This window comes from Nanorana parkeri, unplaced genomic scaffold (genome assembly GCF_000935625.1).
Source record: "Nanorana parkeri isolate BGI_ZX_2015 unplaced genomic scaffold, ASM93562v1 scaffold355, whole genome shotgun sequence".
Taxonomy (NCBI): domain Eukaryota; kingdom Metazoa; phylum Chordata; class Amphibia; order Anura; family Dicroglossidae; genus Nanorana; species Nanorana parkeri.
Window position 1 is genome coordinate 1,492,422 of NW_017306623.1, and position 13,770 is coordinate 1,506,191.

The window sequence follows — 13,770 nt, forward strand, 5'->3', positions numbered from 1 at the left end:
TATATATATATATACAGTATATATATATTTATCTTTTTTTTTTGCAAGCAGGGTAAGAACCTGAATTTGACTTGGTATCAGCCTCTTGTAATCCCCACGCAGATCGGAGGGAAGAGCAAGGGGATGAGCTAATTGATACGCTGTTGCTTTTTACTCTACATTCACAAGACTAGGGATGGAGAGAGGACACCTCTGTATTGTTCCCTATAATGAAGCAGCCTGAGGCAGTTGGCTCCGGTGGCATCTCAAAGGGTCAGGCCCCCTTTCCTGCCAGAGCATCCCAGGCTGCTAAGAACTCTTAGTCCTGCCCAGCTCACTGACTGCGTTACTGGTTGCCTGGATCTGAGCCGGACTCCACCCAGCCCCCGTCTCATCGTGCACCACCCAGCATATACCCCCCTCCACCCCTCCTCGGTTTCAACATTCACCAAAAGCACACATTCCCCCGCCGTCTAGGGACTCCCCTGTCCTTAGCTGTAGTAGAGGTGCAATCAGTTCCCACTGTACATCCGACCCCTGCTGATATATATGGGGCATGTGAGATGGGCATGTGACATAGACACCAAGTTTGGTGTCATATCATTGTCCCCGTCTACACTTGACGATTAACCAAAATTCACAGCTGAGGTATCATCACGGGGCAGAGTCATAACACCTTTCTTGGTGTCTACCATACACGTGTTATGTCAGCAGGATGCTCGAATTACAGAACAATCTCTAATATTTGATGATACTCTAAGGAATCTTTTTAAGTTTTTGAAGAAAGCTCACATTTACATTACTACACAGCAGAGGTAAAGAAAGACTACAAAGCTCTCAAGCTTTGGAAATGACATGGCTCCAGGGCTGGATTTCCCACAAGGCCAACCGAGGCCCGGGCGCGGGGCAGCAGGGAATAGAGGGGCGTGTGGAATACCTATCTCCAGACGCCCAGGGCGGGTAGTTGTTTTCTACATTTAGCCCTGCTTTGGGCAAACAGGGCTAAATGTACAGCGAGGAAGCTGCCGCTTGTTTTGTACAAGTGATCTCGGCGATGTTGCCGAGATCACTTGTATGCAGCCTGCATACAGGGGAGGCGCATTGAGGAACCTGGCATTGGGGCAGCAGAGAGTGTATATTCGGCCCTGCATGGCCTCTATGTGGACACCTTAATATACCTAAGAAGAATGTTCCCCAGAATCCACAAAACCTATAGTTCTGAGGTAGAATTTTTTTTTTCAAATCTCCAACCACAAAAAAGCAAAAAAGAATACTGCTTCTTCCTTTCTTATGAGTAACTCAGACTCTTCTGTTAGTCATCTGCTGTGATGTTTGGAATTCAGACTCATTACTTGTTGTTTCCGTTTAGAATTGTGTTACGATTAAACATCAGGCCAATTTGCATAGATAAAATCATGGTGTGAATAAAAATACAAACATGTTACATGAAGAATTTCATTCAGCAGACACCAAATGAAAAAAAAAGCTTTGATATCTTGAAAGCATAGATGGACTTGGAAGAAACATTGCAGAGAAGTGAAATTTCATTGTAAATGAGAATTATTTTTGTTGGTGTCTGACTTCCAACACTTTGTTTTTCCAGAATCATAATTAAAACCAAGGACTTTAAAGAAGAAAAGTCTGTAGACAAAAAAGATCAAAAGGCTGTTAAGCCTACAAGCGCTGAGAGTAAGAAAAGATCGAACCTACAAACTTCTTCCCTAAGGCGGCATTCAGCATTAAAAAGGTAGGCACAAGATGATGTCCATCAAAGTTCATCAAGGACAGTGACATTTACAACATTTAAAGAGCATATACCGTTTATGAATCATACACAATGTCTGTTTCCTTGAGGAACAAGATCGTTTTCCTCAAATTTCATCAAAGACAGTGACATTTATAACATTTAAATGGATTTTCCAGTTTATAAATCATCTGTAGCCTCCTGTTTAAACTGTTTCCTGTTTTGTTGAATGAAGTGTGTCTATAGGCAGATTGTTCTTGTTGTTTACATACAGTAGGGCAGTGTTATTCAACCTTTTTCAGGTATGGCACCTTTTAATAGTATGCAAAATCTCGAGGTACTCCAGTCTAAAATGTGAAAAAAGGTAAACGTAAAAAGGATGTGGAGTTCCCCTCAAGATCAATACCAAATCCTATCCAAGATCTGGTATGGATTTTAAGGAGGGAGGACACCAGGCAAAATGACCAAAAAGAAGACAGCTTCTCCCCTTCACATCAGAGACAACCTTTTCACATCAGCCCCCTTCACAGCGGCAGCACCAGCAAGGGTGTCACCCAGTGTGGCCACGTCATGACGTCTGTCTTGTGAGGTCATCATGCATGCGTGGTGATGTTCTTCACTGCCGGCGTCCATCTTGGTGATGGATCCCAGCAAAAAGAAGAGAGGAGATTGGCGAGATATGGTACGCAGCTGGGTCCCAACTCTCTCTCGTGCTGCTGTCAGGCTCTCGGTTCATTACCGAGTGCCCAACTTTTAGGAGGGGGGTGACACCAAAATGACTGAAGTCATTTTGGTGTCACCCCCTCTCAATGGTATAAATGGCACAATCAGAAGGTTGACACCAAAATGACTGTCAGTCATTTTGGTGTCACCCACTCTGATGGTGTCAATCCAGTGCGGGCTGCACCCCCCTTGTGGCGCCACTGCACCTTCATATCAGAATCCCCCCCTTTAGCAAAAATGTGAAGCACCCCTGAAAAAGCCATTAGCTATCCCAGGGTACCATGACACCCTATTTGAAAAAGGCCGCAGTAGAGAATAGTTAGAACCCTTTTTAGTTAGAACCCATTTTTTTTTCCCTTCTTGATTTTTTACTGTCTTTGTCCCACGGGGGATGTTTTCCTCTACGTCTTGTCCCAGTGACAACTGAATTGGCCAAAATTGAGGTAATGAGTGGTCCTGTCAGCACAAAAGTCAATTTAGAAATCGATTGACTGGGATGGAAAATTGTCGGCCCAACAATGATTGCATCAGACCATCAGCGTCCTGCTGCAGGAGTGCACACAGGAGGCTGACAACACTGCCAGGAGAACCAGAACGTGTGGTTTGTGTTGTCGCCCACTATCCAGAAAAGTAACATTCTGCTGAGATCAACAAGCAAAAGCTGGAAAGTTACAATGAGATTGGTGAGAGGAAGCATTTAAGCAGCAATCACATCTTGGGTTTACAAACACTTTAATGTTTCTACTTAAACGATTTGTACAGAGAGAATGTAGACTGAGATAAAATGGGATGCTACCATCTGGATCCGTTATTTCATAGGCGTTGGATGCAGCCATTGACTTGATTTGTCCTTATGAACTGTAATACGTCTAGCACTCAAGACTAGACTGAAAAAACGGCATGATCATTGCCCAAAGATTAACTTTGATTGATGTGGAGCAAAAACAGATGGTTATAAATTGAACAGATAATGAGCGGCAGCCTGTGATTTGTTTAATTTCTACAGGCGTACTCCTCCTCCCTCTCATTTAAATTTGGAATTTTTAAGTTGGGGAAAATTTAAACAGAAAAGAAAAAAAAGGATATTCGTATTATTGTTAACAAAGATTCACTCTTGTGAAAAGGTAATGCAGAACAGATGTGACATTCATGATGGTACATCTCCCACATCTAGGTATTCACGTAATTATTTTTCTATCTAATTTTACTGTGAGACGTACCGAGATTTCAATCACATTCTGTAACCCAATCCTGGAAAATAATCGTTCAAGGAATGCGAAGGCGCGCTGTATTTTTATGGATAATGTGTTGTCATTAATAAAGCATTTTTAAAAATGGCAAATTAATTCACATTTTTCTGTCCAGTATTATAAATGTTTTGAAGAAGATGATGATAATAGCCGCAACAGACAATACTATTATTGTTTTAATTACTATTACCATTGGGCTGGATGCTGAAGCCCTATACCATGGTGCTGGCACTTCTAGAACCAAAACGCAGGCCAATGAAAGGAACAAAATCATTAGATGGGCTTCACAAATTCTTACTTTTTCTGTGCTGTCCATTCCTTCATCTTTCTATGTATTTCTTACAGAACAATCGGTAGTATTTGGAGATTCTACAAGAACTCTTCCATGGAATATTCTATAGTAAATATTAAAAGAGAACTATGGCCCATCCTTTTTTGGTTGTAGCTCTCTTTTGGGTCACAGTAGGACATTTACTAATGTTCTCTTGTGACCCAAAACTCAGCATATAACGGGCTATTGCCTACTACATGCTGACAGGGCAGAGCCATGCTGACAATATTGTTGAGATCCACCCTGCTTCCTGATTGACAGCTGGCTCTGCCTCTCCAAAGCCAGAGTCAGATGTTCCTGCCCCCTTCCCTGTCTGTCCCTCCGGTCAGGAATAGAGAGTGGAGGGGGAATCCCTGTTGGGAACGGTGACTGACAGTCACTACTCTCTGCAGGAAGAAGATCGGGAGCTGAGCGATCAGAGGTATATGAGCACTCAGTTCTCGATCAATTGAGCCGACGTTTGACAGCTGCACACGTGTCACACGTTGGCTCTAAGAATAGAGATGAGTGTATTTCACTCTCCCTATAATTCTCCTATAAATGTGATAACTGTAATTTATAAAGGACTATAGGGAGCTCTGATTGGTAAAGTGTTTGTAATGACAGTGATCTCTTGCAGTCTCCTATATTATGTTGATGCATCATGTCACAGTCTCCAACTACTGCTGTGGCATGTCTTTAGTCTCTGACATCTCCTTTACTAGGTGTGCAGTCCCTAACCATCTCCTGTAGTATGTCCACTTCCTTTGACATCTGCAGTAGTAGGTCCGTAGTCTCTGACCATCTCCTATAGTATGTCCGCGATCTCTGACATCACTTGTAGCATGTCTGCAGTCTCTAACCATCTTCTGTAGTATGTCCGCTTCCTTTGACATCTGCAGTAGTATGTCCGTAGATTATGACCATCTCCTGTAGTATGTCCGCAATCTTTGAGATCACTTGTAGCATGTCTGCAGTCTTTAACCATCTCCTGTAGTATGTACGCAGTCTCTAACCATCTCCTGTAGTATGTCCGCAGTCTCTAACCATCTCCTGTAGTATGTCTGCAATTTCTGACATTGCTTGTAGTATGTCTGCAGTCTTTAACCATCTCCTGTAGTATGGAGGCTCTCATAGATTAGAGTTAGGACCACTCAACATAGAGGAGCCTTGACGAGGCAGTGCGGCTTCCACATATTTTGCAAAAGCTGTGCAACTAAAACATCTCTTTTTAACGCATATTGTTTGTGTAATTGTTTTTCTTGCAGGTTAGCTGGTAAGTGTGCTGGGGAATGTCTCCTGTAGTGTGTCTGTTTCCTCTGACATCTCCAGTAGTATGGCTGTAGTTTCTGATCAGCTCCTGTAGTTTGTCTGCAGTCTCTAACCATCTCATGTAGTATGTCTGTATTCTCTAACCATCTCCTGTAGTATGTCCATAATCTCTAACCATCTGCTGTAGTATGTCTGCAGCCTCTAACATCTCCTGCAATATCTCTAGAGAACTATGGGGCAAGTGTTTTTCCCCGTAGTTCTCTTTATGGTCACGGGAGGACATAAACTAACCTCCTCGCGTGACCCAAAGCTCAGTATATCGCGGGCTATTGCTGAGAGCGCCGCAGCAGGGATGGACCCCAACAATACTGTCTGGATCCACCCAGCTGCGTGAGTGACAGTTGGCTCTGCCTATCCAGGGGTAGAGCCAGCTATGCCCTCCCCTGTCTGTTCCTCCACCCAACGTTGGAGGATCGTAGAGGGGAGGGGGGAATCCCTGCGGGGAGTGGTGACTGACAGTCACCGCTCACTGCAGGGAGACAATCGGGAAGTGAGCGGATCGGCGGTATGTCTCTGCTCACTTCCCGATCAATAGAGCCGACCTGTGACAGCTTCTTTGTCACAGGTCAGCTCTAACAATAGGATAAGTGGAAATCACTCACCTCATAGATCTCCTTTAAGCGTTGACAGGAGGAAAAGCCACCATTTGTATACAATACGCTTTACGAGGTTGGGGGCTCCTGAGGCATGCTGGAGAAGATATGTATAGGCACCTTATATTCTTCCTATTCAATGATAATGCTACTTTATTCATTTTCTGATGACAGGCATACTTTATCCAGCTGAGCATGTCCGTGTCGTTTAAAAGTTTCAATACAGCATGTGCTTATCAGTATGAATGTTTTAGTATTATGACTGAAAATATGAATAAAATTAAACTCAATACATATGACTTGGAGTGAAGGTTCATGAAGAATTTGTAAAAGATAACTTTTTGACAGCTACATCTGTCTCCGTTTTAAGGAAACACAGAGGCCGCCTGTCCCCATGAGAAATATACCTGTTATCTTGACACCAGACTAATAGCTTGCCTTCTCCCCCTAAATCCTCATGTCTAGTCAAGTGTATTGGTTTAACATTACAACACTTTTCATTAATTCCCGTGTCAAACCAGCAATGCGAAATGTTCGAGATGGTCTGTAATAGATTTATACCAGAAGTTATCTTCTCCACTATGTAACTATTTCTTACAGGAAATGTATAGTACACGTGATTCTAAATATAGACCTGTGCCTTTTCTCTGGTAGTAAAACTCCCGGGACAAAGTCTGAAGAGTTTAGCGAAAGTTCTACAGAGAGTGAAGAAGACGAGGAGCAACCGGAACGGCGTCAGGAGGGTAGCACCGATCTGCCGTCAGAATATTGGCAAATCCAGAAACTGGTGAAATATTTAAAGGTAACTCTTATGTTAAAGTTGGAAAATGAAGAAAAAAAAAAGCATATGCAATACATCTCTGCAATAAATGCACATTTCTCCATGTTTTATCTCCTTAAAGACCCTGCAAGTACAGAACAATACTTGTTGATCTCCCAGAAATGCCCTCGGCCGTTAAATCCTGTTGTGGGCTGACAACACACAGTGTTTTTATGGACTGTCAGTTGTGTCAGCCCTTGCCAGTTGCCTTTTGCTAAACTACTCAAACCTTATCACTCTCCTATTTTTACAACATAGAAACTCATTATTCTGTATTCGAACATTTGAACGGGGAGGGTTAATTGAATTCCTTGAGACAACACAAAACAAGTGCACAGAACAAGGGACAACTCTGAATTTTTGACACGATCAACAGGTATTTTTTTTTTTTTGCATTGTTCAACATGTTCAGCAGTATATCTAACAGAAATAAAGGGAGCAAATGAGAACATTTAAAGAAGAACTCAAAAAATTAACAAAATTAACCCAGGGTTAACATCTCATTTTGGTCTAGCGTCTGGAATACAGACGATACGCTCACCTTATCCTCAGTCCTGCGTCAGAGACCGCTCACCTCACTTCCCCTCCACTCTGGCTGTGATATGTCTCTTGGTATCCTCATGTTTAATGCAAGTAAATGAACCTGCATTCGACGGAATGAGGTCAGTGAGGCTTAGACCGCCGGGGGGAAAGAGGCTGCGGGAACCAGTCTAGCAGTAAGACAGGATTGAGGATTAGGTGAGTATATCTTCTTAACTTAGTCCCTAGACCAAAACGAGCAGTTGACCCTAGCAGTGCAGGGGTAAGCCTCACTGCAAAGGGTAATTTTGCTAAAGCTCTTGAGCTCCTGGACCTCTTCTTTACTTGTTAGGGTTTACATACACGCTAAGATATAGGACATAAAGGGTTAGTCCACCTAATTGCTTCAAACTTAATCTTAGCTGTGATCAGACTTAATTTAAAAGATAATCTTCATGTGCATATTCATTTATCTGCAAATTCTGCTTACCCCTCCATTCTGATATCCTGCTTTTCATGCTTCCTTAAAAACATGCGCCCCCAGCGCTTCTCTTGCTGCTTTGTTCACATGATCTGGGACTGTAATGTAGTGCCTAGTGATAAAAACTACATGTCCCGGAATTCAATTATTCTGACAGTATGCCTAGACAGAAGGGGCAGGGAAGGCACGTCAATGCGCTTCTCATGTTCTGTAATCAACGTATGATGTCATTTATTGGAGCCCCCTAAACAAAATGATCACTCAACCCTTCCAAAGGGGTAGCTCCACTGCAAGGGTATGTTCTTCTTTACGCGGTACATGACAGGTAAGGATAAGATCAGTGTAAAGACCAGTGTAAAACACTAAGCTCTAGCAGCCAATCAGATGTCACCTTTGAACAGTTAGACCAATGAAATCGGTGCACTTTGAATGTTAGTTCTTGTTAAACATGGCCCATGATGTCTTTCCCTGTTCATCATTCTACGTCCCTGACTCTGGGCTGTATTTTGTGTGGTATTTTAATGAGTGCTGCTAGCAATGTCAAAACAAAGTGTGAGCAGAAAGAAATGTCAATTAGGAGAAGTTCTTTTCCAACTTTCCAATTCTTCCAAGTCATAAAAATGGAATACATCAATTTATATTAACGTTTTCACAGGAATCCAAACTCAAATAAAATCTCCTACAATTCGGCATACATGTAAAAATGATCACTTGCTGCTTTACACTTATTGGTAGAAAAAGCCCATAAAGTCTAAACCTTTTTTTTCACTACCAATTCCCTAAATGAAATTTAAATTAAATCCAAATTTCAGTATTAAATAATCCCGTCAGTGACACAGACATCCTGTTGAATGAGCTATTATCCTTCAAAGAATAGTACAGTATGCTCTTTGTATTTAAAGGGGAACTGTAACATTTGTAATTTTTTTGTAGAAATATATCTAAAAGATATTATAGCTTCATGAGTGTAGAGTTATCAATGTGTTAAATTTCAAAATTCTTGTGACTCTGAATAGCTGGTAATAATATATGTACATGAGGGCAGCCATATTTGCTCATAACATTTTCAGACTCTGCTTCCTTTGTTTCTTGCTGATATATCACTACAGTTCTACCAGACAGGATCTGTCCAATTGAAAAGAATAGAGTTCCTATAGTGCAGGGCCGCCCACAATTTTTCATCTGGAGATCTACTTTTTAAATGACGAGCTCAATGAGATCTACCAATGAAAAAACACCTGCGTTCAGGGGTGGGAGGGGGCGTGGCAGTGCATTGAAGTCAATGGCACCGCAGCCACGCCCCCAGTGTAATCGCCGCACCGGAAATGCATGCACATTAGTGCCTGCGTTCCGGTTCAGTGCGATCTGCAAAAATGCTGTATTTTTGCATATTTTTGCAGATTGAGCTGGACCGGAACACAGGCATTAATGTTCCTGCGTTCTGGGTGCAGGCGATCAGACTGAGGGCGGGGGCGTGGCTGGGGTGCCATTGACTTCAATGCACCGCCACGCCCCTCCCGCCCCTGAACGCAGGGAGCCAGCCGGCTTGCGTTCCAATGCGTTGTAGAGGTCGAACACTCTTGTACGCAGAGTTTGTGGTGTGAACCGGCCCTCTCTTCTCTCTCTCCTAGCATACTCTCTCCTCTCTCTCTCCCCCGTTTCTCTCTGCTGTCTCTTCTCTCACTTTCTCTGCTGTCTCTCTCCTGTCTGTCTTTTCTTACCTCCACTTCAATTTACATTTCATTTAGGGAATTGGTAGTGAAAAATAAGGTTTAGACTTCATGGGATTTCTCTACCAATAAGTGTAAAGCACCAAGTGATCTTGTTTACATATATCCAGAATTGTAGGAGATTTTATTTGAGTTTGGATGAGGAAGACATTACAGTTACAATACAAATCCAGACAATATGCTAAGAGGGGTCCTGTCCGTGAGAGCTTACAATGTAAAAGTGAGGGGTAACTGTGTGGGGATGAATTGCTTGAGAAAGTGATAGTTCAGTGGTTAGGGAGGAATAGGCTTCCCTGAAGAGGCAATCAGAGAAGGAGATAGACAAATAGTTTGGGGTAGGGATTTCTAAAGAATGAGTGAGACTCTAGAGAACTCCTGGAGGCGAGCATAGGAGGAATTAACGAGGTAGCTAGAAAGCAGGAGGTCTTTGAAAGAGTGGAGGGGATAGTTAGGGTGATACTTTGAGACAAGGTTAAAGAAATAGCCGGGAGCAAAGTTGTGAATGGCTTTGTAAGTGGTTGTTGATATTTTGAATTTCATCCTTTGGGTGATTGGAAGTCGGGGGAGGGATTGGCAGAGGGGGATGGGGGATGGAAGCCAGTGCAGGATTTGGCAGAGGGGGGTTGCAGACACTGAGCAGTTGGTTAGGTGGGTGAGTCTAGCAGCACCATTCATGATAAACTGAACTGCATAACCAGAGGCCAACGGTGGCTTCTCGAAGGCCCTGCTACAAAACTTTCATCCCGCCACCATGATTACGGAAACAAGTGCAATCCCCCTACACATGTTCTCCCACACACACTCTCTCTTCACTTATCACAGCAGCGCTTCTGATCACAGGTGGCAGGATAAAGCAGTTATACTCACCAGATCCTTGGTCCCATGGTGGTCAGCACTCACCCCCCCCAGTGATGGCATCAGTGGCTCTTAGACCACCAGAGCCCAGGGGAGAAGAGGCTGTGGGGACTGGTCTACTAGCATGGAGGGAGCCTGTGAGACCGAGGATCAGTGCGGTGGGGTAGCCTCAAGCTTAAGAGATGGATCCCCCCCTTTCCCATCCGGCCATTCCAGGAATGTAATAAGAGAGGTCGATTTATTTATAGCCTCCAAAAATCCATTTGTAATGAGCAACAAAGCATCTCAGAGGCAACTTCCACACTTGAAACTTCTCAGCCCCTTCCAGTGCAATGCAGCCCAGCCTCAGGAATCTATTCACTCTCAATGGCTTTCCAAGGCTGGGCATGTCACTCCATTATTCTTTAGTTACTCACTGGAGACAGGCTGATGAGCTGGGATATGAGTAAGATGACCTCTGGCAGTCCTTACAGTGCAGACAGGGGAAGTGTTTTTCAATTCAGTTTATATTATACTGACCAGCCCACAGAAAGGCTGAATTACAGGTCCATTGATCAGTCATGTTTTAAGGTGTATTGTCTGCATAACATTTATTATGTACACTGTAGTTAGGCAATACAATTTTTTATGCTTTCATTTTCTTGAAAACAAGAGCTTAGAAGACTGTATCGATTTAAAGATGAACTCTGGGCACAATAAACTAAATAAATGTTTAGCCCTTTTGCTTTCATGTACATAAGTACTAAGTACCTGGCAGCAGGGAGCTGTAAGCTGACTCCTGGCGGTTTTTGCAGCTGGGATTGTGTTGACACTCACTCAGCTGACTGTTGGCTTTCTGGTATAAGTGATTTAAGTGATTCAGGTGGCTATAAACCTGTCCAATAACTTCTACACAACCCCCCCCCTTTCCTACTTGGCATGTATGCTGGGCTCCACTGGCCCTCCTGCGGGCCCAGGACAGCCATGGCGGGTGTCAGCGAGGAGAACAGGGGGATTTCAGCAAACACCCGTTCAATGATCTCCCCTCTGGTAAATGAACCCGGAAGTGACAAGCATTTTGTCATTGCTGGCCACTATGGCTGGGGAAGAAGATGATCAAGCACAATCTGTGGTTTCTTAGCTTCACTGAGGTTCATAAGTGTTTTTCACCATTTCACAGACACACACAATTTTGAGGCTTGACATGTTGGCTACCTATTGACTTTGCACAACCTCATCTGTTATATTTTAATACACAAAGAGCTATAACAAATATGGTGCCATTGTGTGAATATTAAACTGCAAATGGCTCATGTTAGCCCCAGGAGGGTGGCTTTGGATAAGACCAATAAGAAATACACTGCCTGGCCAAAAAAAGTCACACACTCTAATATTTTCTTGGACCACCCATAACTTTTATTACGGCAAGCATTCACAATGATATAATTTCGATAAGCTTATGCAATGTCACAACATTTATTTCCAGCCAGAGTTGCATTCATTTTTCACCAAGATCTTGTAGTGATGATGGGAGGGTCAGACCACTGTGTAAAGTCTTCTCCAGCACATCCGTAAGATTCTCAATGGGGTTAAGGTCTGAACTCTGTGGTGGCCAATCCATGTGTGAGAATGATGTCTCATGCTCCCTGGCATTGTCATCTTGGAATATGCCTGTTCCATCATGGAGGAAAAAATCAATTGGTGGAAAAAACCTGATCATTCAGTAAATTCCGGCAGGCAGCTGATCTCATATTTTCGGGGTCATAATGTTGCTGAACCTAGACCTGACCAACTGAAGCAACCCCAGATCATAACACTAAATCCAGGTGGTGACTTTCTTTTGGCCAAGCAGTGCATTTTAGCAGGTTAACATTGCTGTAATTACTCTTTAGGATACAAATAGGCTGCTAAAAGATTGTGTCACCTACTAAAGGCCAGTAAGTTTCTAAAATGATATGATAGCTGGTTTAAGCATTTTAAAGAATAACACGATGGAGAAATAGTAACCTGTGGCTTTTGATTTCATGGAAACACAAATCTTGGCTTTGCCTGCCACCCTGCCAAGTACAGAATTGTGTCTTTTAGCCATGCTTTTCAATAACATTGTCTAACTAATCATTTACACTAAAGTGTTCTCTATTCCATAAATCATCTTTTTATTGTAAATAATGGGAACAAATTCCACAGAACAGTGCAAGAGATTTACATTTTCATTGAGCTGAAGTTTGGAGACAAAACTTTAGACTTTGCTAAATGAGACAAGACAAACATTGATATTAATAAAAATAAATTCCCTTAGTCTGGTGGACATAGTTGAGGCAGGTTAGATGGTCTCTGGAACTAATTATTGTACAAAACTGTTTGCCATTTGTAATTATGTTCACTGTGGAAGAAATTGTCAGGTACACTCTAGTAATATTGTTTTTGGTCGGAATGCAAGAGGCTACTCTAAACTGCACAAGAATAGAGAAACAAATGGTGTGCATCTGTTACTTTGAGATGGAACTTTAGGAACATTTGCACATCAATGATAATGTTCCCAGATACAAAATATCTGCTGTGCGCTGCAGTATTAAATTAAGTTTGCAATATCTCCAAAAGACTTTTGTGCCAGAGAAGGCTGCAGAAAATCCAAACAGAATTGTGTAGTTGGCGTTACCTACAAGGGTGTAGTACTACCGTACTTTGTGCCATTTCTTTTGTTTCCCTTAAATTCTCATCCTGGAGAGTTAAAGGTATAGATAGGAGATAGGAGAGTAGGGAAACAATTGTGGAGAGCGGGAAGGATTCCTAATTTAGTTGGTTCCTTTGTTCTGTTTAATACACTTTAAGACATGCAAGTGGATGTTGTGAATACTTTTAAAAGCTTATGACAATGGACGCTCTTGTCGAACACTGCGTTTGGTATTCAATCAGAAATGCATGAGTTTCAATGGCAAATACAACATTTGATACGAAAAAAACGCTGCATTTTACCTGCTTTGCATGCAGTTCAAATGCACATAAATAGGACATACTGCATCTAAAGAAATGCATAATTTGCTCATAGGAAAAGAATACCCATAGATATTAGCCATAAAGGAGTTGTCCCACCATATCCTCTCCTGTTATGACATCAGCATTGTAATAGGAATACATACTAGAGTTGTTTTTGATAATGCAATCAAAGCCTAATTGAAAAAATCCCTTTTATGTGGTGAGTGCTGCCTTCTGTCTGCCCATCACTTTCATCAACTTCCTGGATTGCCAGTGTGCTTTGCATCTCTTTCCCTGCTGCTTGATGAGATGCAATCTCAATTTTGCAAGACTACATAGCCCATAATGCATTGCTTATGACAAAGTGATAATGTTACAATGTTCAGACGTTGAGAAGTAGGCTCTGTGAGAGATGTGCTGAGTGAAATTGTGCATTGAGGAAGTACATTTTATGAGCATCTTCAATAAGTACATTTACA

At 42.4% G+C, this 13,770-nt stretch overlaps 1 protein-coding gene across 1 annotated transcript in view; it reads left to right on the forward strand.

Annotated features, from left to right (window-relative positions):
• Positions 1-13,770, forward strand: part of ARMC4 (armadillo repeat containing 4) — a 118,454-nt gene that overhangs the window by 17,457 nt on the left and 87,227 nt on the right. The window contains exons 9-10 of the mRNA XM_018558739.1: positions 1,583-1,726; positions 6,586-6,733. Of these exons, the coding sequence (XP_018414241.1) occupies positions 1,583-1,726; positions 6,586-6,733 (292 nt within the window). The remainder of the gene's footprint in view (positions 1-1,582; positions 1,727-6,585; positions 6,734-13,770) is intronic.